The 24,655-nt window shown below is 40.4% G+C and overlaps 1 protein-coding gene across 1 annotated transcript in view; it reads right to left on the bottom strand.

The window, feature by feature from the left end:
• Nucleotides 1-10,191: 10,191 nt before the first annotated feature.
• The window catches only part of sdc2 (syndecan 2), a 42,868-nt gene continuing 28,404 nt past the window's right edge, over nucleotides 10,192-24,655 (bottom strand). The window contains exons 2-5 of the mRNA XM_056399779.1: nucleotides 18,109-18,223; nucleotides 17,120-17,289; nucleotides 15,366-15,495; nucleotides 10,192-12,761 (exon numbers count right to left, since the gene is read on the bottom strand). Coding sequence (XP_056255754.1) covers nucleotides 12,598-12,761; nucleotides 15,366-15,495; nucleotides 17,120-17,289; nucleotides 18,109-18,223 — 579 coding nt within the window. The 3' untranslated portion in view covers nucleotides 10,192-12,597. The remainder of the gene's footprint in view (nucleotides 12,762-15,365; nucleotides 15,496-17,119; nucleotides 17,290-18,108; nucleotides 18,224-24,655) is intronic.

Genomic DNA, 24,655 nt, shown 5'->3' with positions numbered 1-24,655 from the left:
AATCTCAGGATTTAAGAATTGTGAAATTTCTGAATTTGTTTGACATGAAACCTAATCCAAAGAAGAAGTGCTGCGTACAATGTTAAACCCCATCTTTTAAAATTCTCTAAAATTCAGACTCTGCTGTCAATTAATAATAACCTGTTTTTGATTTGATTTTGCAAACACAACCAGCTTGAAGTGATAATATGATGTGTTTGATGTGTTTGATGCTGCTGATGCGTTTGATCAGTACTTTCAGACATGCATTGAGCATGTCAGGTCCAATCAATGTCTTGATGAAATATACACCATGCAGAGGAAAAAAAACTTCAGGGAGCAGCACAGCTGATCATTAGCAGGATGAAGACTACACACATAGTGCATCCTCCTGAGAACACACACACACACACACACACACACACACACACACACACTTCATTCTCAAGATAGTGAATCAAAAGAAAGTGTCATTTTGCTCAGATTGGACACACGGGTGTGGACATCTGTCAGGTGGAAAAAACAGAAAAGAAAAAAAGAGACCCTGCTTGTCACAAATGATGAAAATGCACCAGTAGCCATGATGTAAGCAGTGATGGGGAGATAAAATATAATGAGAGAATGATATAGCTGAATTGCCAGGAGCCAATTTTTGCATCAGTACTTGGATGTTGGCTCAGGCTGTCACATCTGTAGCATTTTGGGTGTACAATTGTCAGGATTGTCAGCTCCACTTATCAGAGGTACAGCGACGCTGGCATCAAAGCTATTGTCAACATATATTATTGATGTAATGCATTACAGTTGCTCAAGGTAAGAATTTTGATCAAAAGATGTTCAATAGACCAACCTGTATTTTCAGCTTGGGGCTACAAATGGAGCTTTTCAGAAGTTCAGGCAGGTACAGAGGTTGTTTTATAGTCACATGTTTCTTTTATTATCTAATCAAATATGAGTGCAAACTCTCTGTCACACCAGGTAGGTTATATAAAAGTATTTGGCAATCATTCTATCTGCATATTCCAATGTTAATCTCTGCATCCTTGTATTTTAATGAATCAAATTCAACTCTGTCCACTATTGGCATTTAGGTTTATGTGAATTTTGAATGTTTCTTTCAATACATCATCATTTTCATCTGAGTTTGTGTATATCTGGCTCCTGCCAAACAATTTATTTGCTCAGGGCTTAGTCTGTTGCAAGCTTGCTCTAATTAATACCAAAGCATCACATGAGCAGAGCCACCATTCCCAACTCAAGTGCATATCATTGTTGAAATGAAGGGTAAAATCCTTGCATGTCCTAACTGGAAACACAACAAGACTAAAAATGGAATTACACCTCTCTGAAAATGCACTTCTCTGCACACATTCATTAAAGTAAAAGTAGGTTGCAGAGGAGCAAAAGGGTACGCATCCCAAAGAACAATGTGTTTTGCAGACCTGTGTCAAGCAAACCGACTGGTTGATCCAGCTCCTGATATTAAATAGAAAAATGAGTACATACAAGTATAAAAGAAACATATGAATGTACACGAGTGACCACCGTGCACATCTGCTTATATGCAGCCTGGAGAAGCTACAGCTGTGTTAGCAGCTCTCTGAGGTTGTAAATAGACAAAACAGTGCTCTCACCAAGGTGGTAATGTCATCATGCTAAGGTGCTGACAATGACATTGTAAACATACTGATGTTTTGCAGATACAATGTGCACCTTGTTCACTGTTTTAGTTTAGCATGTTGGCATACTAACATTTGCTAATTAGCACTAAACACAAAGTGCAGCTGAGACTGCTGAGAGTGGGTGAATGGAGTTTTGCAGATATTAGGATATAAACCGAGGCAGATGATAGATAAAATTTTGACTTGATGGATGAGTCAGGACTCAGCTCACTAAGATTCATCCTCTAGCCAGAAACTAAATTTTATGACAGTCCATCCAATAGTTTTGAAGATATTTCAGCCTTGACTGAAGGGATGGACCTCTGGTGGATAGAGGGATTTCCATCTTTAGAGCTATGCCAGGGTGGGTAATAAAATTCACAGATTTGCAGGTGTTTACCTTGTCAGGTATGAAAGCAAAAAGCCGCTTTTTGGGCCAAAGCACCCTGAATGAGTCCACTACCAAGGGTGTGTTACAGTTCTGGCTGCAGAGAGCCACAGAGTGCAGTGAATGCTCCAGACACCACTCCTAAGGTGGTGGTCCAGATCTGGTCATGGCCTCAGCCGTGGTGATTTGAATGCCTGAGATATGGAAGACCTTTAGAGAGTACAGCATCTCTGAGGCCCAGGGGCTCTGCGGGGTCTCTGCAGCAGGGAGGACTGGTCAGATCATTAACAGTCAGGGGCGAGCCCTAGCTGTTAATGATCTGTCCAGTCTGTCCTCACCAAGAACATCCCGCGGATGCCTCAGACACGCACCAGCGCATCCATCACCAGCAGATTAATGTGACGGGACTCCTCCGCCACCGACTGGTGACGTCATGCCGGTTTCTCCGCATCACTACTGATCAGTGATTAAGCATTGACGAATATTTTGTCTAGCTACTACACTGTGACATCCTCCGCTTTCCTCCATCCAGACTTGACTTCAAAGACGCATCCAACGTCCTGGAAAGAGTATTTATTTTGAGATAATGAGGCTTTCATCATACAGCACTGCCATGATTATGAGTACAAAGGCAGCAGTGCAAAGCCAGGTCTTGGAAAAGGTCTGGCAGAGTTCAGCAGATGAAAAGTTGCCTCTTTCTGTGATGAATATATAATCAAACAATATAAAAGCCAAAAGAAAGATGGGCTCAGCATGTTGTGACTTTATTGAGCCTTCTCCCTGAGATGCATACAGGATTTATTGTAAAGTTAATTATACAACTTTCAACATCAAAACTCAGCTTTTCTCCCCTCGGTTGATCTTTACTGGAACTTCACTGTTCACTGTACTGCCTCTATTTTACTAGAACACTCAATGTAGTGAAAAGTGAATGAGTGCAGATGCAGTCAATGTTGCAGGGCCTTAACACCACTAAAAACCATAATTTAAACCATCGCTGTAATAAATATAACAAGTCCCAGAAAAAGGAGCATTCCCATGGGCTGTGAGCACAAATCCATATGACGTTTCCTCCCCGTAGCTTCAGATCTAATTAGTATATAATGGTTATAAACGTTCCCATCACGGGCACCCTAATCAAAAACAAAACTTCCATTTTCCCTCGATGGACCTCCAATGAGCAGGCTTCATTTAAATGAAATGATGGTAATATCATGTTGCAGGCTAAGCCCGGGGAAGATGAGAAGTCTAGCAATGAGAAGTGTGTGTGTGTGTGTGTGTGTGTGTTTGTGTGTGGGTATGAAAGGGAATTAAATGATTTCCGAATCCTATCAAGAGGAAGCAAGGTGGCACATTGGCATTCATTATCAGTCAGCATTTAATCAAGAAACTTGGTGATTAAAAGGCAATGTGAGCAGCTTGTCGTTTTTCTAAATTGAGTTTGTCGTATGTGTGGAAGGTTATATTAGCCATTTCTGAATTGTATTAGTCAGAGTTCTGTAACAGACATTATCCCACCAGCAATTCTACAGTTTTCTAGTGATCACTTTTGGTTTCTGAGAGCTTATCTTTTTAGACATGCTAGTGGCAAAAAAATTACTCCAGAGGTTGCAGTGTCAGAGTGAAATATCTCAACAATCATTAGATTGATCTGCATATAATTTGCTCCAGACATTCATGGTGTCCAGAGAATGAAGCCTAATGATTTTGATAATCCCCTGACTTTTGGCATTTAATAAACTTAATTAAAATAATTATTAGTTAATATGGATTACACAGAATGCATAAAATCTGTAAGACATCGATACTTATAACAACATTTAAAAGAAGTGCTGAGCAGTCCATACGTCCGGAGCAAAGTGCAAAATTTCAGAGCTAGTTAAAGGCTGAGGTGAAGAGATAAGTTTAGCTTCCTTCTAAAAATACTCAGTGAGCTGGCTTCTCTGATATCTATAGGTAGTGTGTTGAATAGCTAATTGCCAAAGTCTGCATAACCAGTTCTCCTACGGCTAATAAACCAGCAGTGCATTATCTCAGTGTTCTTGGAGGTATATAGTTAATCAGGGAGTTAGTAATGTAACTTGGTCCGCGCCCGTGAAGGGCTTTGTATATAAGGAGGAGGCCCTTAAAATCAGTTCTATGGATTCATGGATGTTAATGAACCAACTCAACAACTATTGGATGGAGTGCCATTAAATTTGGTACAGGCATTCTTGCAGCATGTAAAAACTTTCCCCCTGTCCAGTGACATATCTCAATATCTGCTGCAGGTATTGGCACAAAATTTGCACATGGTCCTCATGACTTGGTGATGACCTTCTTGTTTCCTCTAGCACCACTGAGAGTGAGAGCCGAGTGTCTGTTTTCCAGCATTCAACATTGTAGCCTGTATGGTTAAACCTCTGACTCCGGCCCATAGCTGTAAATCATACCAGAAAAAAAGTGGGACAGCTGGAGTTTTTGGAGCAGAATGTTTAGATTTTATTAGCTGATAATCTGTAAGGACATAGTTGAAAACGATACTTGTGCTTTGTTTCAATAACCATGCGGAACATAGTTTGTCAGGGAGTGGCCATCCTTTCCTTTGGGGCAAAATATATTGTTACATACACAGAATCTGCTTTGTGTACTCACCAGATGTAAAACTATAAGGTTTGCCTTGGTAAATAATTACTTGATACTTGATAACCTCATTACTCCTTATCAAATGGGTGATTCAGTGTCTTGAGTCAACAAAACATAAGGTTATTAAAATAAATCAGCGCAGTCATAAAATTTAATTGAGTGTGACAATGGGTGAAATATGTTTTAATCTTACTGAATAAGCTCAGAAAAAGATACCGCATAAAGAGAGGGCATGAGACCAATCTTGTGAGCTCACCGTACCATCTCGTTCCCTCTGCCCTTTATTCAGCCTGTTAAATTACACTGACCTACATGAAAGTGGACCAGAAATTGGACCTACTGTAATTCTGCTCTTTGAAAACATGATTAAGTCGTCTGTGTTCCACTACAAAGGGGAGAGAAATCTCTTCTCAGATTCCTGCTCTCCTGTGTAAAATTCAGGAAAAAAAAGGCATTTACTGCTTTACTTCATCACCACATCTACCTACAGTGTGTTTTCTTAAACAAAATTAAGAATGGTGTTTTGAGAGATGAGGGAGTCTCAAACACAGATGTTCTGTTGCTATTGATTGATTCCTGCACCACGTTCGATTTTGTTTTTGCCAACACAGAGCGGGAAAACTACTTTTCTCATCACCAGACTGTGTTAGTAGTCGTCATTACACCCTTCCTTCCTCCCAAATGTGTTGCTCTTTATGCAGCAGTGATGGCTTCATTTGCTAAATGTTTGAAACAAACTCAACACCCAGCTTGTAATAGCAACCAGGGCTCTTAACCTGTTTTCTATTTTTCTTTTTTTCATACTTTCAGCCAAGGAATTAAAATAGTTCAAATTCCCCACTGGATCATCCAAACTAAGCAAAATTGTTGCATAATCAGTTCATGCTTCCCTGCCTAATATAAAAAGCATCATTAAGCTTTAAAACCTCAAGACCCAAATTACCTTTTTTTTATACATGACTCAGAGCTTTTGAAAAGTGGAGCAATAATAAAGGAGATAGAGATTAAGCCCACACTAATTCAGTGCATTGTAGCAGTTTCACAACATTCAGACATGATTTACCTCCTAAGCATCTTTGAGCACTAAAACCTCTGATCCTAAGAAGTACTCAGCTCAGCTCACCTCCTTCACAGGGATGAATTACACTGGCTCTGAGACTGCTTTGCTTTTAGGAAATACTCCTCCTGTGGGTTATCTCCTCGTGTCCTCTTTGACCAGTCCAACCTTAAATCCAGGAAAGAGCATTCAACAAAAGACAGGTTGGTTTCACTCAGCCAGGACAGAGATGGTCTTTACAGCACAGGCAACTAAATATGGTGACTTCACGTATGACAGGTTAACATTAACATTTCCTCATGTTTTGTCTGATGGTGATTTATCTCTTCCTGTCCCACTCCAGTTTTCCCAGCCTTTGTTTTAAAAGTATACTACAGTCTCTCTTGCACCTTAATGCAAAATCTTGTTTTTATCATTTCTAACATTAGCTTTTAGCTAGTAGCATGCCCAGACTAAAACGTTTCAACAACTATTTGATGGGGTTGCCATGAAATATTTTATACAGACATTCATGTGCTATGTCTCAATTCATGTACTTCAATACTCACACTTGCTATTTTGAGTGTATGAGTACGTTCACATTGATAGGTATGGCAGCATGCAGTGCACTATAAGTACCTGGATTTGAGTGTAAAACGATGGACACTTCTCTTCCTCAACGGTCGCCGTCTTGGCTACGTAGAAGAAGGGGAGGGACCGCAAATGTATTTTCAAACGTGTGAAAACTGCGAATGAAGTGTGGACACAGCGGCAATGGCGGCGTAATTTCCATGTCACATGACACGGGGGACACAAACAGTCCAATAAAACGTTAATTTTGAAGTCAAGTGAGCAAAGCAGTAAATTGCAGTCCCCTGTTGCGATGCTCATTTGCGGTAAGTGCACATCGGCAGTGTTTAATTTGGGACAAACACTACCCAATTGAAATGTACTGCGGACTGAGATATCCATTTTGAGACACAGCAATGGTCTCCACAGAACCTCGGGTTGCTGCTAATTTAACTGACTTAAAATCTTTGATGCGTTGCTCTTAGTTCAGTGTTTCTTTATTTTCTCTTTTTCTTTGTCAGGACAGGCTCAGAAGTGAAACTAGAGTCAGAATAAAAATACATTCTTGATGTCAGTGTCCAAAATGGGTCTGTGTAAATCACCACGCCGCAGTGGCTGCAGCTGGTTGAGACTGAGGCGTGTGGCAGTGACAACCATGAGCAACGCCAGGCAGGAATATAGACCTGAGGTTGGAGCTCGGACTAAGACGTGTGCTTCATCTTACTATAATTATCACAGTTTTATTTTTCGAGGCGTTGGCTTGGACTGGTGCATTGGCCCGATCCTGTGCAGTGTTGTGTCTGCTTGCTATGCTGCTGTACTCTTGTGTTTGGGTCAGCGAGGTCCTACGTGTCCACCCCAGTCAGGCCCAGGCTTAGTCTCCAGCCATGAGCTCTTATGAGGCCTGACAGCCTGTTTACCTTGGACGCCATTTCCTTAACGTTTCTGCATGGCTTGGCGCTGACTACCAGTTGAAGGCTGACAGCTTTATTGAATCAGCTCTGCAGCTACAAAAGGGAGAGAAAGAAAGGAAAAAAAAGAGACAAAGGAAAAGGCAGAAAGTGAGAGAGCGTGAAAGAAAGAAGAAAAGGTTATATAAAGTAATCTAAAAACCATCCACCTACATCTTTGACTGAGAGTGGTTTACATTTGTGTTCTCTCTCCAGACATAAACACACACTGACCCTTTACATTAACCTGAGCAAAACACAAACAGCTCATAAGTCCTGGTTGCACTTTGACACAAACTTTAGACTAAAAAGGCAAACACATGCAACGTAGCTGCACAGAGAGGAAAGGACAGATTGGGAAATGTTTGTTACTGCAACAGCTTCAATATGTATGGCTTCTCCCATTGGCTCCCTGCTTTACCACCCCCTTAAATGGGTCCTACCCTGGTGGGATGCCTTGTACAAACTGCCTCTGGGCAAATATCACATACCATATCGGAACATACTGACCCGATTCCTTAGAAAAGAGCAGAAAGAGGAGTGTTCACTTAAAACAACATATCAAGAGCCAGAGGTGGCTTTATCCTGCCCCTAATGATCTGCCTCCCCTCAGGTTAAGATACAAGAGGAGACAAAAAGCATGCATGCGAACACACACATGTAAATACACACACTTTTGGAATATGCACTGATGCATGCGCGCACGGTCAGTTCCCCTTCCCTTTTTCCTCTTCAAAGAGATCATCACAAGGTAGTTTCAGCAGCTTCAGCTTTCAGAGCTTGTGAGTATAAATAACCCCATTGTGATGAAGCAGCCTGTGAAATCACCAGCTACTATAGATCAGATGTCAAATAAGAGCTGATGTTCTGCACCCAAAGTATAAAAAAAAATAGGTTAATCTGCAGCAATAGTGTTTCTGGGAATTGATTCTAATGACAATAACTGCTGCCCACCTCTCCCTTCATTTTCATAATTACTGCATTTATTTGAATAATGAATAAAAAGTGAAAAGGAGAAATGTTACCTTCTCTTAATGAGCTGCTCTGCAATGCTACATAATCACATTTACTCTCTCAGCACATAGGATACAAGCCGTGATGTGTTTCAGGTGATAACTCTAATAAATACCGGTTAATGAGCATAAGGTCGCCTACCCCCACACCCCCACCGTCCCTCAGAGGTTTGTTGGAGCTCGTGTCAGCCTCATCGGTTTCTCTTTTCCACTCATGCCACCACTCAAGATGTGCAATCCTGTGCGAGATTAATCCCCACCGTTACTCTAATCTCCCTCTGTAACAGGGTGGGATTAGGGCACTAAAATGATATGGTTGAGCACATAACCACATAAAGATTACTCATCTGCGCATTTATAATCCCCTTAGACTTTAAGTAACATTCAGAGAGCCAACGTGCTGTACAGTTTTAAAGGCAGCCCAACATTTTAAATCTATTTATAGATGAAGTGAGGGCAGTTTTGTGTGGGGTACTTTAGGGCTTTGGGGTAACTGTAGTAAGAATGGCTTACCTTTGAATAATTACCCAAATGAGCACTTTGTTGGAGACATTTTTTAAAGCAGTTAATGAGCTGTATAAAGCAATCTGCTCTCAACTTTTCAGACAAAAACACTTGGTAACAGATCCCAGGAGAAATTTTTGCTCGAAGGTATTTATGAAAAAAACATAATTTAAAAGCCTCATCATCCGTAATTATAAATGAACAGCATGAATGACATGCTAATTCATAGTGACACTTGTATGAAAGTGTATTATTACTAAGGAATAGTTCGACTTTTTGGAAAACATGCCTATTTACTTTATTGTGGAGAGTTAGAGGAGATTGATACCATCTGTATGTTAAAGGGATAGTTTGGGTTTTTTGACACGGGGTTGTGTGAGGTACTCATGAATATTCAGTACATTACCCACAGTAGATTTCCTTTCAGCACGCTCCCAGTTAAGAAAGCCGACTGGTAGCACCTGGCAGAGTGGCAGAGCTATGTGTTGCTGTGCACGGGGCCACAAGAAGAAAACGCGTTTCAGTGACTTTTGAGTAAATCAGAAAGTGGCGTAATACAATGCGCTTGTGCGTAGGAATACTGCAGTTCAACGGTTGAAAAATGTAGTGCCAAAAGAAAGCGCTGTTTTCACAGGAAGATAAAACCACTCAAAATATTCTACATGATGCGTACATTTAAATGGATATTGGATTGTTTCGGTTGGCATTTTTTTTAAAAGTCTCTAAAACTCGCTTTTTTCTCGTGGCCCCGTGCACGGCAACACATCGCTCTGCCACTCTGCCGGGTGCTGCCGGTCAGCTTTCGCTACTAGGACCGCGCAGAACAGAATCCACTGTGGGTAATGTACCTCACACAACCCAACGTCAAAAAACCCAAACTATCCCTTTAAGTAAAGAGCCTGGTAAGCCCTGCAATTAGCCTAGCTTAGCATAAAGACTAAAACAAGCAGTAACAGCTAGCCTGGTTGTGTCAAATCAATGAATCAATGTTTTATACAAAAACACCTGCTAACAGCTCCCTAGAGAAATCTTGGCTCAAAGGTATTCACTAAGAGGAATGGACTCTGGAAAATAGTGAAAATAGGTGATCACAATTTCCCAGAGCCCATGGTGGCACCTTAAAACGTTTGTCTGAGCAAAAGTTCAAAATCTATCACATTTATTTGAGACAGAAATACAACAAAACCTCACATTTTTGACGCTGTAGCATTTGATTGATGACTTAATCCACAGTAGGAACTGCCATTAATTTTCACCCGGATCCCTGAAGTCACACTGGTGATTGCAAAACACCTGATGAGAGACCTGAATCAATGGAGTCAGAACAAAGCTGCTACAAGCTTCAAGCTCTGTGTGATTCAGTGCTGATTTACCATGACGTTTAATTGATCAAATTAACACAATCAACAGATGAGGGAGGCAAAAACAAGTGTAATTTGAAAACAAGATGGCACAAGCAGTTGGATATTAGGCCACAATGTTTATTCAGTAGTGTTGTTTCAACTTATAGGTACAATACTGTCAGCTTTTGTAAGACTAAAAAAAAGTTACCATTACAGTCATCCATGCTCACAGAATGCCAGTCAAGTCGTTTACACCCCTCTTTTGTGTACACACCCGCCACATGCTCACCTCGAGCAAGTACATTTCCAAATGGTAGGCACTTTGAAGGTTTAAAACATTTGTGAATATACATTTATATATATTTATATATCTTTTCATATACTAATAAGCAATTGGACTCAAAGGTCAGGTCTCTAATAGAGAGAAAATAAAAAAAACTAAAAGAGTGAAGAAAAAGAGAATGAGGAAACAACATGATGTGGCCATGGTGGGGAGGAGTGGGTATGAGGAGATGGTGGGAGTAGAAATACTGTGAGTCTTTGGGTTTTTCAGTATAGTTCAGTACCTTAGGTCCTATGACAAGAGAGGACAACAGAGATGGGGGGGGTGGGGGGGGGGGGGGGGGTGGATGAGTAAAGGAGCGCAGAGAGACTGACAGAAGAAGTGATGGAGAGGTAGAGGGATGAACAGCTGCATGTGGGTGGTGTTAGGAGTTTAGACGATGTGACAGCATCTACTGCGCCTACTTCACATTACTGTACAGCTGAAAAAGGCAACTTCACAAACCTGCCGGACAAAACACGTGTGTCTCTTCAGAGCAAGTTAATGTAGACGTTTAAAAAAAAAAAAAAGAAGACTTAACTTGTCATTTGACTGTAATCTTTGTTTTCAATCTTTGCAGCTATTTTGTGGCCTTTTATTCAGTTGAACTCATTTGGGGATGCAGAATGGCATCCAAACAAACACCTTGTGTAGGTTGTGGATGTGGCAACAAACAAACAACCTCATCTTTCAACTATTCTGAAATGCCTCCACTGACCATTTAAAACCATGAACAGCCCTCAATGTGAGTCTCAGAAACTATTCAAACTTTAACACTTGAGTCCTACATTTTCTGTGCAGCCTTATCTATCAATCCCTCAGAGAAATCTAGAGGGGGGGGTGCTCTTGTGTTGTTTGCTGCAGAGGTATGTGCTCTGCATGTGGGGATTCAGCCCCGGCCTGGTTTGTTTGTGTCCAAGCAGTAGCAGGCCTTCACTGAGCAGATCTTTGGGCCTAAAGCATCAACACTGGGACACGGACAATAACACCAGGCTACCCGGGTGGCTCCATACAGCTGAGTGAGAAAAAGAGAGGGTGGTGGTGGTTGGGGGTATTGACAGCCCAACTGGCCTTGCTCCAATCTGATTTAAAAGAAGGTGGGAGTGAGGGAGGTTAGGGTAAACAGAGAGAAAGAGAGAGGGCGGGGGGAGAGATGTTAGCAGACCTTGGGTGCAGTCAGTAAACTCGAGGGACACACTGGGGAGGTAGGTGGCTTTGGGCCAAAAACACCACAAGCCACAGAGAAGAAAACTTCACCCCAAAACACTACACACACGCAAAGCTGCACGATAGCAGTGGGAAGCAAAAGCAGTGAATGTGCAATGTAAGAGAGAATGCATTTAAATAGAAAAGAAGTTCAGCAAGACGCACAACAGAAGCGAGATTTGTGATGTTTTTCTAGCCCTGACACACTTATTTTAATCTTTTTAAAGACCAATTCCTGGTGTGAAAATCAAACGCTGTCAACAAGAAAAAAAAAGAAAAAAGGCTACACTGAGAAGAGACAAACAAATCAACAAGACATAATGAAACGCTCACGTTTGACCAAAAAAAAAAAAAAAAAAAAAATGGATGTGAGAGCAAATAATAAACATTGTAACCTGAAGGGAGAACATTTACATTGACCGTTAACAGCGTTAATATGAAGACCAAAGAGCTTCATCAAAACTACAAAGGCATTTTTTTTTTAACATCAGAGAAAAGATAAATTAATGTAATACACCTTTAGAGATCAACATCAGACATGCTAGGACAAAATAAAAAGAAAAAAAAATGAACGAGGATTGATACAGAATAATTATATTCAATTATTTCCACTTTAAATTTTTTTTCTTTACAAATAACATACTGCTACAGTTAAAAGTAGTCAGCGACTAAAAACAGCTCCTTTGACAGAATCCTTTACAGATCCTGTTTTTATTTTTTCAGCCTTTTCAAATAATACACAAAATGTTTAAATACACTGAGATTTGCCATAAAATGAGAAATGCTTGGTTTTCATTTAAAAAACAAAAAGAAGAAAGAAAAGGTCTTAATTACAATACTCTATGCAAAAGCTTTCCTTTATGCTATTTTTCCTTAATCGACTTGAAAACATTTTGTACTTGTTTCTTGTGTTTGAACAGATTTGCTGTTGTTGTGGACTGTGTTTTTTTTTTTAACAGTCACTCAAGATTTGTCAATCTGGTGGTGGAAGGGCAGGACTTTATGCATAAAACTCCTTGGTTGGGGCCTTCTGATAGGCTGCGCCGGAGGGTTTCCTCTCTCCCAAGTCGTAGCTACCCTCATCCTTCTTCCTCATGCGGTAGACCAGCAGGAGGATGAGGAAGATAGCGAACAGGAAGCCGATCACGCCACCTGCGATAACAGCTGAAAGAGGCAAAGAGAGAATAGGGAAATTAATTATCAATGTAAAACCAATGTCTAGTGTGTGTGTCCTCGTGGAGAACGAGACCTTAACTTCGCAAAAACTGAGCTGCCTCCTTGTGGTCTAACATGAAGTGTGTCTTCTGTCTTGTACAATACACAGCTTCTGCTACTGTTGGAACAAATTTAAATACTAATGCAATACAACAGCATTTTATCAAAACTGAGAGATTAAATGTGGTGAAACTGAACTGCAATCATCACCACTGAATGTCGTAACCAATGCAGTTACTAAATGTCAGTGGGAAAACCCTCAATTTGTCTCAGGAGATACAGAGTGGATCATTTGCTGTGGTTCATTTCACCTCTCCTCATGTGTTGGTTGAGTTTAAAAGTTAGTGTTCCATTAAAGGGATATTAACGCTCCAATCCTTGATTGGTATACAGAGCTGTGTCGTCGCCCCAAGTGTGGTTTATTTGACATGGTCTGTATTCCAATCAGTGACTGCTGATGGGGACGCTGGAGCAGGAGGCTTGTGGTTTACAGTCAAGCAAATAAATCCAATGAGGACAAACAAACAACAACCAGTTTAGTGTGGCCTGAACTGAATCCTGTCCCTGAACTCGCTGATAAATGTCATTGCAAGACTAAAATATTGACCGCTGATACAGAGTGACGCCAAGTCAAAAAACCCTGGATTGTACACTTTACACAATGTAACTTGATTGTGTCATTCAGTAAGATCCTGTCTGTCCCTTCCACATCTTTCAAATTCCACGTGCCAGTTTGTAACACAGGCTTGAACGACAAGCTCGAATTAAGATAACCCCAGTGGCATCAAACAACTATCTGATTTGTTGTTTGGACTATGACTCTCCACGCTTTTCTCCATAAAATAAAACTTGAACTACCTACATTAACACAAGGTGGACACGTTTAATACCAATCTTCCCTCCATGTTCTTCTTCAGAATTGCAGGCATCACATCATGGTTCTGCATGGATATCTCTTGGACCATCTTCATCACAAATCCACTCATAAAATTTGTTAAGATAAGAAGTTTAAAAATATGAACTCACTGGATGGTTAAAAAACATCATCTCAGCTCATTTAAATGGAAAAAAAGCCAAACGTTTAAAAAATTTAAAAACATTATTTATTCCAACAGAGAGAGATTTCTTTAATTTAAGTCAATACAAAGCAGGACTCCTTCCTGGCTGATGGAAGAAAGAGTTGTATGCCATCTTTGATTTTCACATGGCTTTTGTTAGTCATAATTTTTTTCAGGCTTTTAGGTCACTAAGAAGGTTGAATTTAAATTTTCAACATCCTTGCTGTAACAAATTATATAACTGAATCTGTGACTAAAATGTCTGGAGGATATTCATGCAAGACCATTATATGTCGTATACAATTCAGAATCAGGGCTTGACAGACACAGAAATGTTTGAGGTTAAACTTTCTGTAAAGGACATGTTGTAAACCAACAGGCCAACAGTGGGCTAACATCAAGGGAAATCTGAATTAAATCCACCAAGGCTGTATCAAAAAATCCCCCCCCTCCAGTTTTGACCCTGACTCTCCTCACTAATGCTCCTAACTCGCCACATGGGCTCATTTCACTCTCCCTCCCAATTATGCCTGTATGAGGTTCTTTATAGCTTCCTAATCTGTTTAAGGTCCCTCCTGGTGCTACAATCTGCCCTCTGCTCCACTTTAGGTTTCCACATGTTGACTGGCCTCATGGGTAAAGATCCTGGCACGTGCCCAACTGCTGAGCTCCCAAGAAGCAGTAACGCAAAGCAGAGTGAATAAATGAAAATTAGATCATGGGAAATTATTTTTATAGAAGTCATGCAGGAGATGACATGTAGTGGTTATGATCTGGAGGAAGGGTAAAGTGAACGAGGTAGAGAAGCGAAGGCAGAGTAGAGGTGACCAAGCTATACATATATTACCTCTTTCAAGGCCTCATCTAAAGATTTTATACTGGCAATCCCATTTTTTTTCCTATCACAATCCAAGAACAATATGCAAAGGATGAAATGCGCCTATCCATAGGAGAGAGGCGAGTGTCCCGATTTCTCCTTGTTGATGTTGTTTCAGCATATTGCCAACACCGGATGGATATCACAACAAAGTGAAAGTGAGGTGCCAATCAATGTTTGCCTCAGACACGCAGGGACAGAGAGACGGCATCAGAGAGCACAGTGCTATCGAGTCAGATAATTTCCTTTCCACCCTCTTTCATGTATTCGAAAAAAGGCAAGCAACACACACTTGAAACGCCCACAATGCTGTGAACTCTACAAGGTCCCACAGAGGGACACAGACAGAGTTTATTAAATGTGATTATTTTGAGAGGTGGATTAGATGGGAGACTGTAGGGAAAATATTACCTAGAATTCTAGGACTTTGTTTTTTACCGGAAATATGCCGACATGTTGTAACATATAAGAATAGAGAGGCTAATACAAAAGAGAGATCTCACTTAAAACACAAAGTGGAGTCAATTTAATGGTACACATTTGTGTCTGTGTGTATCTAAGTAAATCTTCCAAAGAAGGAATGGTTTGATGTCCTTTGTGGCTTACTGTGATACATACCTGCCAACACCTCTGTCCTCTGGAAGAGGTTTTCAGTGCGGACCTCAACGGCCTCCTGGGGTGAACCGGGGGTACTAGTTGTACTAGTCATCTGGTTCCTCTGCATGTCCTCTGTAACTGGCACTGGTGCCTGGGTGAGGAGGAGAGAAGACAGGAAGGGGAAGAGGCAGGAAAGGAAGAAAGAGAGGGTTTAAATTTATGTTTGCTTATTGACAGCTGACTTTCACAGTCTGTGTGTTTAGAGGACTTGGGTTCATTTGGGTGTTCTGGCATGATCCTTAAATTCCTCCCTAGTAAGACCGTGATTGTAAATATTAATGATGTAATTCGCCATTTTGCGAATTATGTGCAGGCTTCTGTATGTATCTGGTTATGTGCGGGACTATTTTTTTACCAGGCGCAGTAACTTTACCTGATAACCTCACATTGACGACAAGACTCAGAGAAACCACTGCACAACAAACAACATATAAACAACAGATATATAAGGTGTCAATTATTGAGCTTGACAGGTGCTGGTAGCTGGATTTTCTTTCCTTTATTTCTCTGTTTGCAGTCTTTTTGCCAACTGACTGTTGGCTCTAGCTTCATATTCAACACACTGAAACGTGACAGGACAGAATTTCACTGGGCCACAGAAACGAAACCTGCCCAATGGGTCAAGGCCTATGTATGCCACACTTTTTCAAAAGGAGGGTGCAAAGGACCAGAATGGAAATCAAACAGTGCAGCTGGCCAAGAGAGTAGTGACAGAGGCAGGAGGAAAATAAATGGGAAAGGGCCAGGTAGGCTCAGGCTTAGGGGGTTTGAGACCTTGACGACTAATCCCAAACAGATGCAGTATCCAGTGCAGTACAGTAGGAGTGCAACACAGAAGTGAGATCTAGGATGGTTCCAGAATACGTGATTATGTCCGAGAGAGATGTAATCCTCCATAATTTGCAATGGAGCGAAAACATTGAAAATTGACGTGAGCACTTGATCTTTATCCTGAAAGCAACCTCACGGCTCCTGGTATTACAGGGGATTTGATGACATATACTGCGTCAGATAAAGACATACTGACGTACTGTGCCACTCTCTGTTGACTCAGGGTAGTTATAAATGAGCCACTGTGATTATAACTGACATTAAGTTGTATAATGTCATAATATACCTGCTCACTATGAAGCACACAGCAAAAGTTTTACCCCAGGGTATAATTAATTTAATAGCTTAATATCCCTTTTAAAATGGTAATTGTGAACTTACAAGCTGTTCAGAGCACCACATGCTCTACGTGGAGCAAAGATACATCAGGGCAAATCAGCAGTATCACATAAGTTGTCAAGTGCAGAATGTCTATTTAAAGGAATAGTTCAACATTTACTTATTTGTTTTCTTGCTGAGAGTTAGATTAAGATTGTTACAAGTGTGATTTCTGGATGCTTAATATGAAGCTATGCCATTACACAGTTAGCTTTGCCTAGCATAAGGAATTAAAGCAAAGGCGAAAGAGCCAGGCTGTTTTATCTATCTTTATCTTTTCTTCTAAGCTAAGGCCTGTGGCTTCATTTAATAGACATATTTATATGAGAGTGGTGTCAATCATATAATTTATCTCTCATATTTAAATCCTTTGATGTGTAGAAGTCAAGAAGGCTTTCTTTCTTGTCTTGCTCACTCCCGTCCAAATCTTCAGCCAAGCTGGTTAAAAAAAGAAATCGGCTCGTGTCTGGTGTCCAGTCTCTATCCTTTTTCTGGGGAATCCTTACCTCTGTTCTGAATGGTTTCCTTGGCGTGCTGTCTGCCTTTTCTCTGACCGTGGCTGTGTCCACCCTGGGGGTGAAATCTTTGGTGGAGTCCTGGGTGGGTTGCGCTGCATTGGGCTCGAAATAAACCGTACTGACAGTCACTGTTTCCTCCACCACTTCTTCACCCCCACCTGGAAGAAAGAGGGCAATAGGTAAATAACGCTTCTCCTTGTTTAAAATGTTTGCTTGATGAAACTGAATTACTTGTGTAGGGAATTGGCTTCCCTACAGATAAAAATACAATAAAGATTATGGTGTTTGTATGTGCAAATAGGTAAAATATGGGCATGCATGTTACTAATATTTAATATCCAAAGCATCCATTTACTTTTTCTCTCTTAATTCACACTTTGGACTTTATTTTCATGTATTATTTACAGTTTGAATCTCCTATAGAATACAGTGTGGCAGAGCAGAGTAATAGGGTATATATGTAATATTGGAAGGGCTATTGATCACTGTCCTGCCTCCTTTCACCTGGCATGACCTTCTCCCACTGCAGCTATACAACTCTCACAGAGAAGAGTTACTTTTGACCAATGAATGAGTGTTGTAAAGGTGCTTAAAGCAAGTAGAGCAGAAGAGCTAATAAAAAAGACATGTGAAATTTGCACACTTGCCGACGGCAGTCTGGGTGACAAGGCAATCTCAATTCAAATCGAGTGAGAGAAAGAGAGAGGCGGTGTAAGAAACGGGAGACAAAGAGAGTAGGAGAAAGGATAGAGATAAAGAGAAAGTGATGGCACAACTTTAGTCTGCCGGTGAAAGAAAAAAAAAACAAAAGAAAAGAAAAACTTAGGGTTCATAAAACTTACCTGCAGCAGCCTCGAAAATGAATGTCATCGTGCCTCTGGGTAATTGCCTGCTGAGCTCGCAAAGTCTGTGTGTGTGTGTGTCTCTTATGCAAGTCTGTGAGTGAGAGAGAACGTGCGTGCATAAATGTGTCTTACCTGAGCCAGACCCTGAGTTAAAGTCATCATCATCTTCAGGGTAATAACCTCCCGAGCCTGTGTCATCCAGGTACAAGTCATCAGCCTGAGAGGATGTCTTGGCTGCTTCTGCTATCTGCAAAGCAACAAGATAACATGGTATTAAGGACTTTATTACTCATCTCAATTTACACAAGTGCATGTGAAAGTTTTCATTCTGCACCACATCACATCAACAAAGTGAAGACCTTCACTGTCTCCACAGTTCTCTACACTGGCAGCTAAATATGAATAAACATAATATGAATCAGAAAGTCTAGTGGCCAAGTTTTTAAATCATTATTCACAACCTCTCCTGCTTTGAGACCAACACTCCAGTCACTGATTATTTCTTTAATTGGCAAACATAAAACCCTCTGGGGGTAGCAATTCAAAGCTTATATCATTAGTACAGTTTGAACAGCACAAATCTTTGCTAAATTTGCCATTCTGAAATCTCACAGACTGGTAAGTGCAGCCAAAACAGTCTGAAGAAAAATCTGTCTTGTTATATCAACTATAAAGCAGGAATTAGTGCCCAGTGCAAACACAAGTGTTCAGCCGAGTATACGCCTGAGAGATGGATACTCAACTACTTCCTTTCAAACTTTCCTTTGCCAACAGTTTGCTAATTTACACTAAACACAACATACAGCTGAGGCTGCTGGGAATGTCATTACTTTGGCAGGTACTTGGTCATTAATGACACATTTCAATTTTGACCTGACGATGGCACTGATGATAAAAGGTTAAGGGATCACCCAAGTTATTAGAATTCATCCTGAGGTGGAAATGAATGTCTGTGGGAAATCTCTTGGCAACCCATTTAACAGTTGTCGAGACTGCACGGTCACACGTAATGATTATATTCATTATTGATAAATCTGCTGATTATTTTCATGATTAATTGATTAAAGGTCTGATCTATAAAAATGGTGAAAAATAATGTCTCGCCAACAGTCCAAAACCCAAAGACATTCAGTTTACTGTCACATAAAGGAAAGCAGCACCTTAAAAAAAAATCACTTAAAAGATTAATCAGTAAATTAACAATCAGTATTAATTTGATAAATTTTCTGATTATGGACTGATTGATTAATTGACATATTGACTCAGCCCTAGTCAAGAGTCAAAACTACAAATGTCGATCTCATGGTGGTGCTACAGGAAAAATCAGTAAGATTCATCCTCTGGACACAATGAATATCTGTGCCAGGTTTCATGACAGTTCATCCATTAGCGGTTGAGATATTTCAGTCTGGACCAAGGCTGTGGGCAGACTAACAGATCGACATTGCCATCCCTAGAGCCACACCGCTAGCGTGGCTAATAACAACACGTGTCCCTGTTTTATGATCAAATGAAGCGCAGCAGCACAGGTGACGGTCCAATCACAACATCCAGTCTCTCTCACACTATCGTCGCCTGGACAACCCGCCTGACTAGTGGGAATGTTTGTGTTCCGGCTTAATGGAGTGACTGGCTGAAAAGACCACAGTTTAACAGTGCCTGTTTGTTTAAAAAGCAGCTGCTCACGTGGTGTGTAAGTTGAGATTTTAATGAGAAATAAGATCAGGAAATAAGAGTTTTCACTCTAAGTGGCTTGTGGAACCAGATATGTGCTGGGTACCTTAATATGACAACTGTTGTTTAAGTGTGTGCATGTAGTACACATAACTATTAAAAATGTTGTGTGTGTGTGTGACTGGAATAGCTATAAACGCATCCATGGCAACAACCATTCAACTCCTATTCACCAATCTGTGGTTAGCTGTACTGCCCCTTCTATACTGATAGTCCTGCTTTAGAAAAAAAGAATACAAAGAGAGACCCCACAATAAATCATCCCTGTGTGTGTGTGTGCGTGTGCGTGTGCGTGTGCGTGTGCGTGTGCGTGTGTGCGTGTGTGTGTGTGTGTGTGTGTGTGTGTGTGTGTGTGTGTGTGGCACCCATTAAGCTGGTTGCTACAGCTTCAGCTCTGCTCTGAGGATGTTGAGCTGATAAACCCGGGGCTGAATGAAGCTCAATTGGAGGAAATAATCAATTGGCTTGACAGGAAATAAGTGTTTTTTTGTTAACTGAAAGAATAGGCATGCAGTGAGAAAGCTAAGAAACTTGGCTGTGAGAAATTTTTGCCTCTTAGTGCCTGTTTTACATACTCTTGGTTTGGAAAGGAAAAAGCGAGTAGGGCTGCAACTAACGTTTTCATTAAGAAGTACTTTGTCAGTTCTTTTTTTTCCATTAGTGGTTAAGTCTGTTAATGATGTTTTATGTGAATTTCAACATTTGTTTGACACATTTTTATTGTATGAAATCATGTTTTATGTATCTTACAGAACATGCACACTTGAACATACAGTGTTTCCCCTGGCTGCACGTTTCTCTTTGGACTCGATAAAATAAAAGTTGAACTAAATGAATGAAAAATCCAGAAAGGCTAGTGTAAAATTTCCATCACAATTTCCCATCTTCAAGTTGCTTGTTTTGTTCACCCAGCAGTCCAAATATATTCAATTTATAGTGCAGCAAATCCTCACAGTTTAGAAGCTGGAACAGGCACATTTTCGGCCTTTTTGCTTGATTAATGAACTCAATGATGGATCCCTTCGCCATCTCAGCATTTCCAATTACACACAGTGTTGTAATGTGAGTGTGTTCAGTAGTGCTTTTAAGTCACTGTGTGTGCATACGTGTGCTTTTGTGGAGTCATGAAAGAAAGGCCTGGCACTCTCCATAACAAAGAAGCAGGGAGTACACACAGCTAACAACAGAGAAAAAAAGAAAGACAGAGGCTAGATGAAACAGAACAATGTGTATCTCCATCTCTCCTCTCTCAACTGGCTCTGACTTCTGGAAGAAAGGCCTTTCACCGCTGAGCCGCCTGATCAAAGAGAGAATTTGTTCAAAGCAACTTTATCTTAACCTTTCTTGCCTTCTTTTCCTCCAAACACAACCCCTCCCCCTCTTCACTGAAACAGCCTGGCAAATCAATTCACCGGTCCATGCGGACCACAGGTCTTTATGCACTGGCGATATGAGCACAATGGACCATAAGAAGGCAGGCCACAGATCAAATGCTGACAAAGGGCACTAATGAGATAGAGGCCACACACACATTCGCATGCATGACTAGACATGTTTTACAAATGTATGCAAGCATTCATTGATTCATTGATTATACATACACACATTAAAGTGAGCAATTGAGCATATCACTCGACACCACATACACACATGAAAGCAAATGTGTGAGCATATGCATAGTAATGATAGTGTAGCTTTAACTTCCCTTGGGCCTATTAAATGCAGATTTCAAAGACATAACTATGATGAAAACACTTTCACCTGACTTGTTAAATGAATAAATGGAGGAATAATATGCATAGTAAAGCATAAGGAGGTAGCTAATTATAGTTTTATTTTTCTTTTACCAGAAAGTCCTTTTAAAATACAATATCAGGCCTGCAACTAACAATTAATGTAATTATTGATTAATGTAATTATTAATTTTTTTGATTATTCAGTGTTTCATTGCATATATAGAATGTCTGCAAATAGTGTAAGATGCCCATCACAAGCTCTGAAACCAGACACATTTTGTCATTTTTGTTTACAATAGCAACATAACAAATACAGGCATCAGCAGTAGTTATTAACATGATAAAATACATCATGATATTTAAGAAATACTTTGAAATTCTAGGGAACACACTTATTTCCTGTTTTGCTAAGAGTAAATTAAAAATGAAGCTACATCTAGCAGCTAGTTAGCCTAGCTGAGCATAAAGACTAGAAACAGGAGGAAACTGTTTGCCTGTCTGTCTAAAAAGGCAACAAAATCCACCTACAAGCACCACTAACGAATCACAAGTGAATATTTGTTTAATCCTTGCAAAAAATGAAATGTAAAAACAAGAAGTTGGCTGTTTTATTTGGTGAGCGATAGAAGTTATTGACAGGGCAAGCTTGGATGTTTCCATAATTGACTTTAGAATAACCAGCTCCTGACTGAAGCTTCATGTTTACAGACATAAGCCTGGTATTAATCTCTTCATCTAACACTGTGCAAGAAAGTGCAAAACATATGAACTTGTCTTTGAACAATGACAATGAGGCAAAATGCAACCGAGAGCTATGCTACCTTTCAGATGGGCACCAAGGTACACCTGTGTACAGAGTCCTGGTTTATTTCAAGCTCGAGGTTGCACGAGTCCACTGTCTCCTCTGTAATCCTCATGTTTCAACAGTTTGAACAAAGCATTTGGATTAGAGATGTTCAATGGTACAAGCCACACAACAGAAAATCAGTACAGATCTGAGAGGAGGAAGTGGTCTGTTTGACCTTGATACACTTCACTGACTTTATCTGACACACTAGGACAAGCACAAACTAGTATGTGTGCTTGGGAGTATACACATTATAAACTTGATAAAGGTGACTGTCTCTATCACTAGTGCACACATGCTTGTGCACAGCCACAGTATCCCTGATAAACTTTGCTCTTTTTATCAATCCAGTGACATTTACAGGTAGTCTCTGCTTTCAGCCCTTATCACATCTTCTGAACTGAAGCAGACATCAATCCGCCAACAAGAAAAGCAGAGTGAACACCGAAAACCATTTACAACTATTTGATTGTGGCATGGCTGCTCTAGTCTACAGAGCAATTATTAGAAAAACCCTGCAGTGCTACTTTCAGAAAAGATTCAGGGCAGACGGAACTTGTAAAATTGGTCCAGTTGGAAATGTCTAATTCAGCAAGGTATTTTGGCGATCGGTGTTGGGTTTGCCATGAAGCAGAACAATTTCTGAATCCCATCTATTATTCAGGAAGTCTACTGACTCATCCCTCCTTAGAAACCAAAACAGTGCTCCTTCCCTCACCATCTATGTTGTCATTCACTAAATCTGAAAGCTAATGTGATATTAAAGTTTCATGAACCCGTGAAAATAAAAACTTTAAGACCTGCAGTAAATCAGTATTGAATCCAAAGGAGGAAACCATTTTATAGCAGTGCACATTCAATGAAATTTGACTGGCTTTCTGAGAGCTTCCTGACTTGTTGTATTGATTGTAAGGTTAACCACTGTATGTATAGTTAGTGAGGAGGGTATGTTCTTGAGTTTGTATGTGTAATATGTTATAATCACAGTATTATATGCTCTTGTTTTGGGGAAAAACAGGACAATCTCCTCTTATATACTTGCATATAAACCAAACTTTACACAAAAATCAACAGTATCCACAGTCGTTACCAATAACTAATCTTAGGTGTTGGATTCCCACTGCTTTGCCTCTGAATTAAATCATCTATTAACCAGACTACATAATAAATAAAGCAAATACATATACTATACTTCATAATACTTAATTCTTCAAGCTCAAACTGTGTACACCTTGTAGTGGACAAAATAAAATGACTCAGAAAGAGGAAGCCTTGGAGGAGATGGAGAAGAATGGAAACACCAAAACTCCTGAGTGATACTTAGAGAGGACAGTGTACATATACAAAAGCTTTGCATTCTCAAAGCAGCATGTCGCCTTTGTGCACAGAAAAGTGAGCAAGAAAAGAGGGCCATGGTTCACGCATATAGAAATCTACCTCATGCATCCACATCCACACAAACACTCAGTGTGCTGTCCTCATCACAAACACACGCACACAACTTTATACATTAGATTGCTAGTGGACTATTTTGTGGCATAAATGCCATATTCCTACAATTTACCTCGAGCCATTACGCAGCCTGTGTGAACACCTGGGTTGTGTTACGTTAGCTGCACGTTAGATGGTTTGACAAAAAACCCTGGCTGAATCACCACCTGTGTTAACAAGCCTTTACTTGGTCCCATATGACCAGTACCTTATACTGGCTAATGTTAGCTCACACTAGAAATCCAAAGGTAGTTACTACTGTTTACTACTGACTTCATGACTCTCCTTTTCTTTCTGACAATGAATTTGACCACACACATGATGAAAACATATTTCAGAAACCAAACTACAGATTTCCAGACTTTTCCAATTTTTTAAAAAGTTTATTAAAGCTTGTCGTCTGTGGCATGTCCTTGTTGGAACTATCCGTTTCTTTTCATCATTAAGGAGAAAAACTGGTAGAGCCTTGTGCATTCTCAAGCACAGTCACTCACAAGGACACGTGAGTTTGCACACACACAAAGACACACAGAGACAGCCTCATTTAGGCACCTTAACGAGTGAATACTACACGGTCTGATCATGCTTACAGACGGTGAAAGGAAAAGAGGGACAGACATGGAGAGAGCAAGTGAAAGCAAAGATGAAGGAGGGTGAACTGCCATAATGAGCTAGTAGCCACTGTAGCGATGTACGCGCTCTATTAGTTGTGAGAATCGCTGCTGTTACTGGCATCTCTGCCCGCTAATGAACTAATAAGCCAGCAGGAGCGCAGCTTCCACGCTGTCTGTCTGTGTCTCCCTGTCACTCTGTCTGTTTGACCTGTGAATCCGAAGGAGACATGAAAAGCTGGAGACCAAGACTGAACAAA

This window comes from Seriola aureovittata, chromosome 16, assembly GCF_021018895.1.
Source record: "Seriola aureovittata isolate HTS-2021-v1 ecotype China chromosome 16, ASM2101889v1, whole genome shotgun sequence".
Classification (NCBI taxonomy): domain Eukaryota; kingdom Metazoa; phylum Chordata; class Actinopteri; order Carangiformes; family Carangidae; genus Seriola; species Seriola aureovittata.
This window is presented reverse-complemented; position numbering and strand designations above follow the sequence as displayed.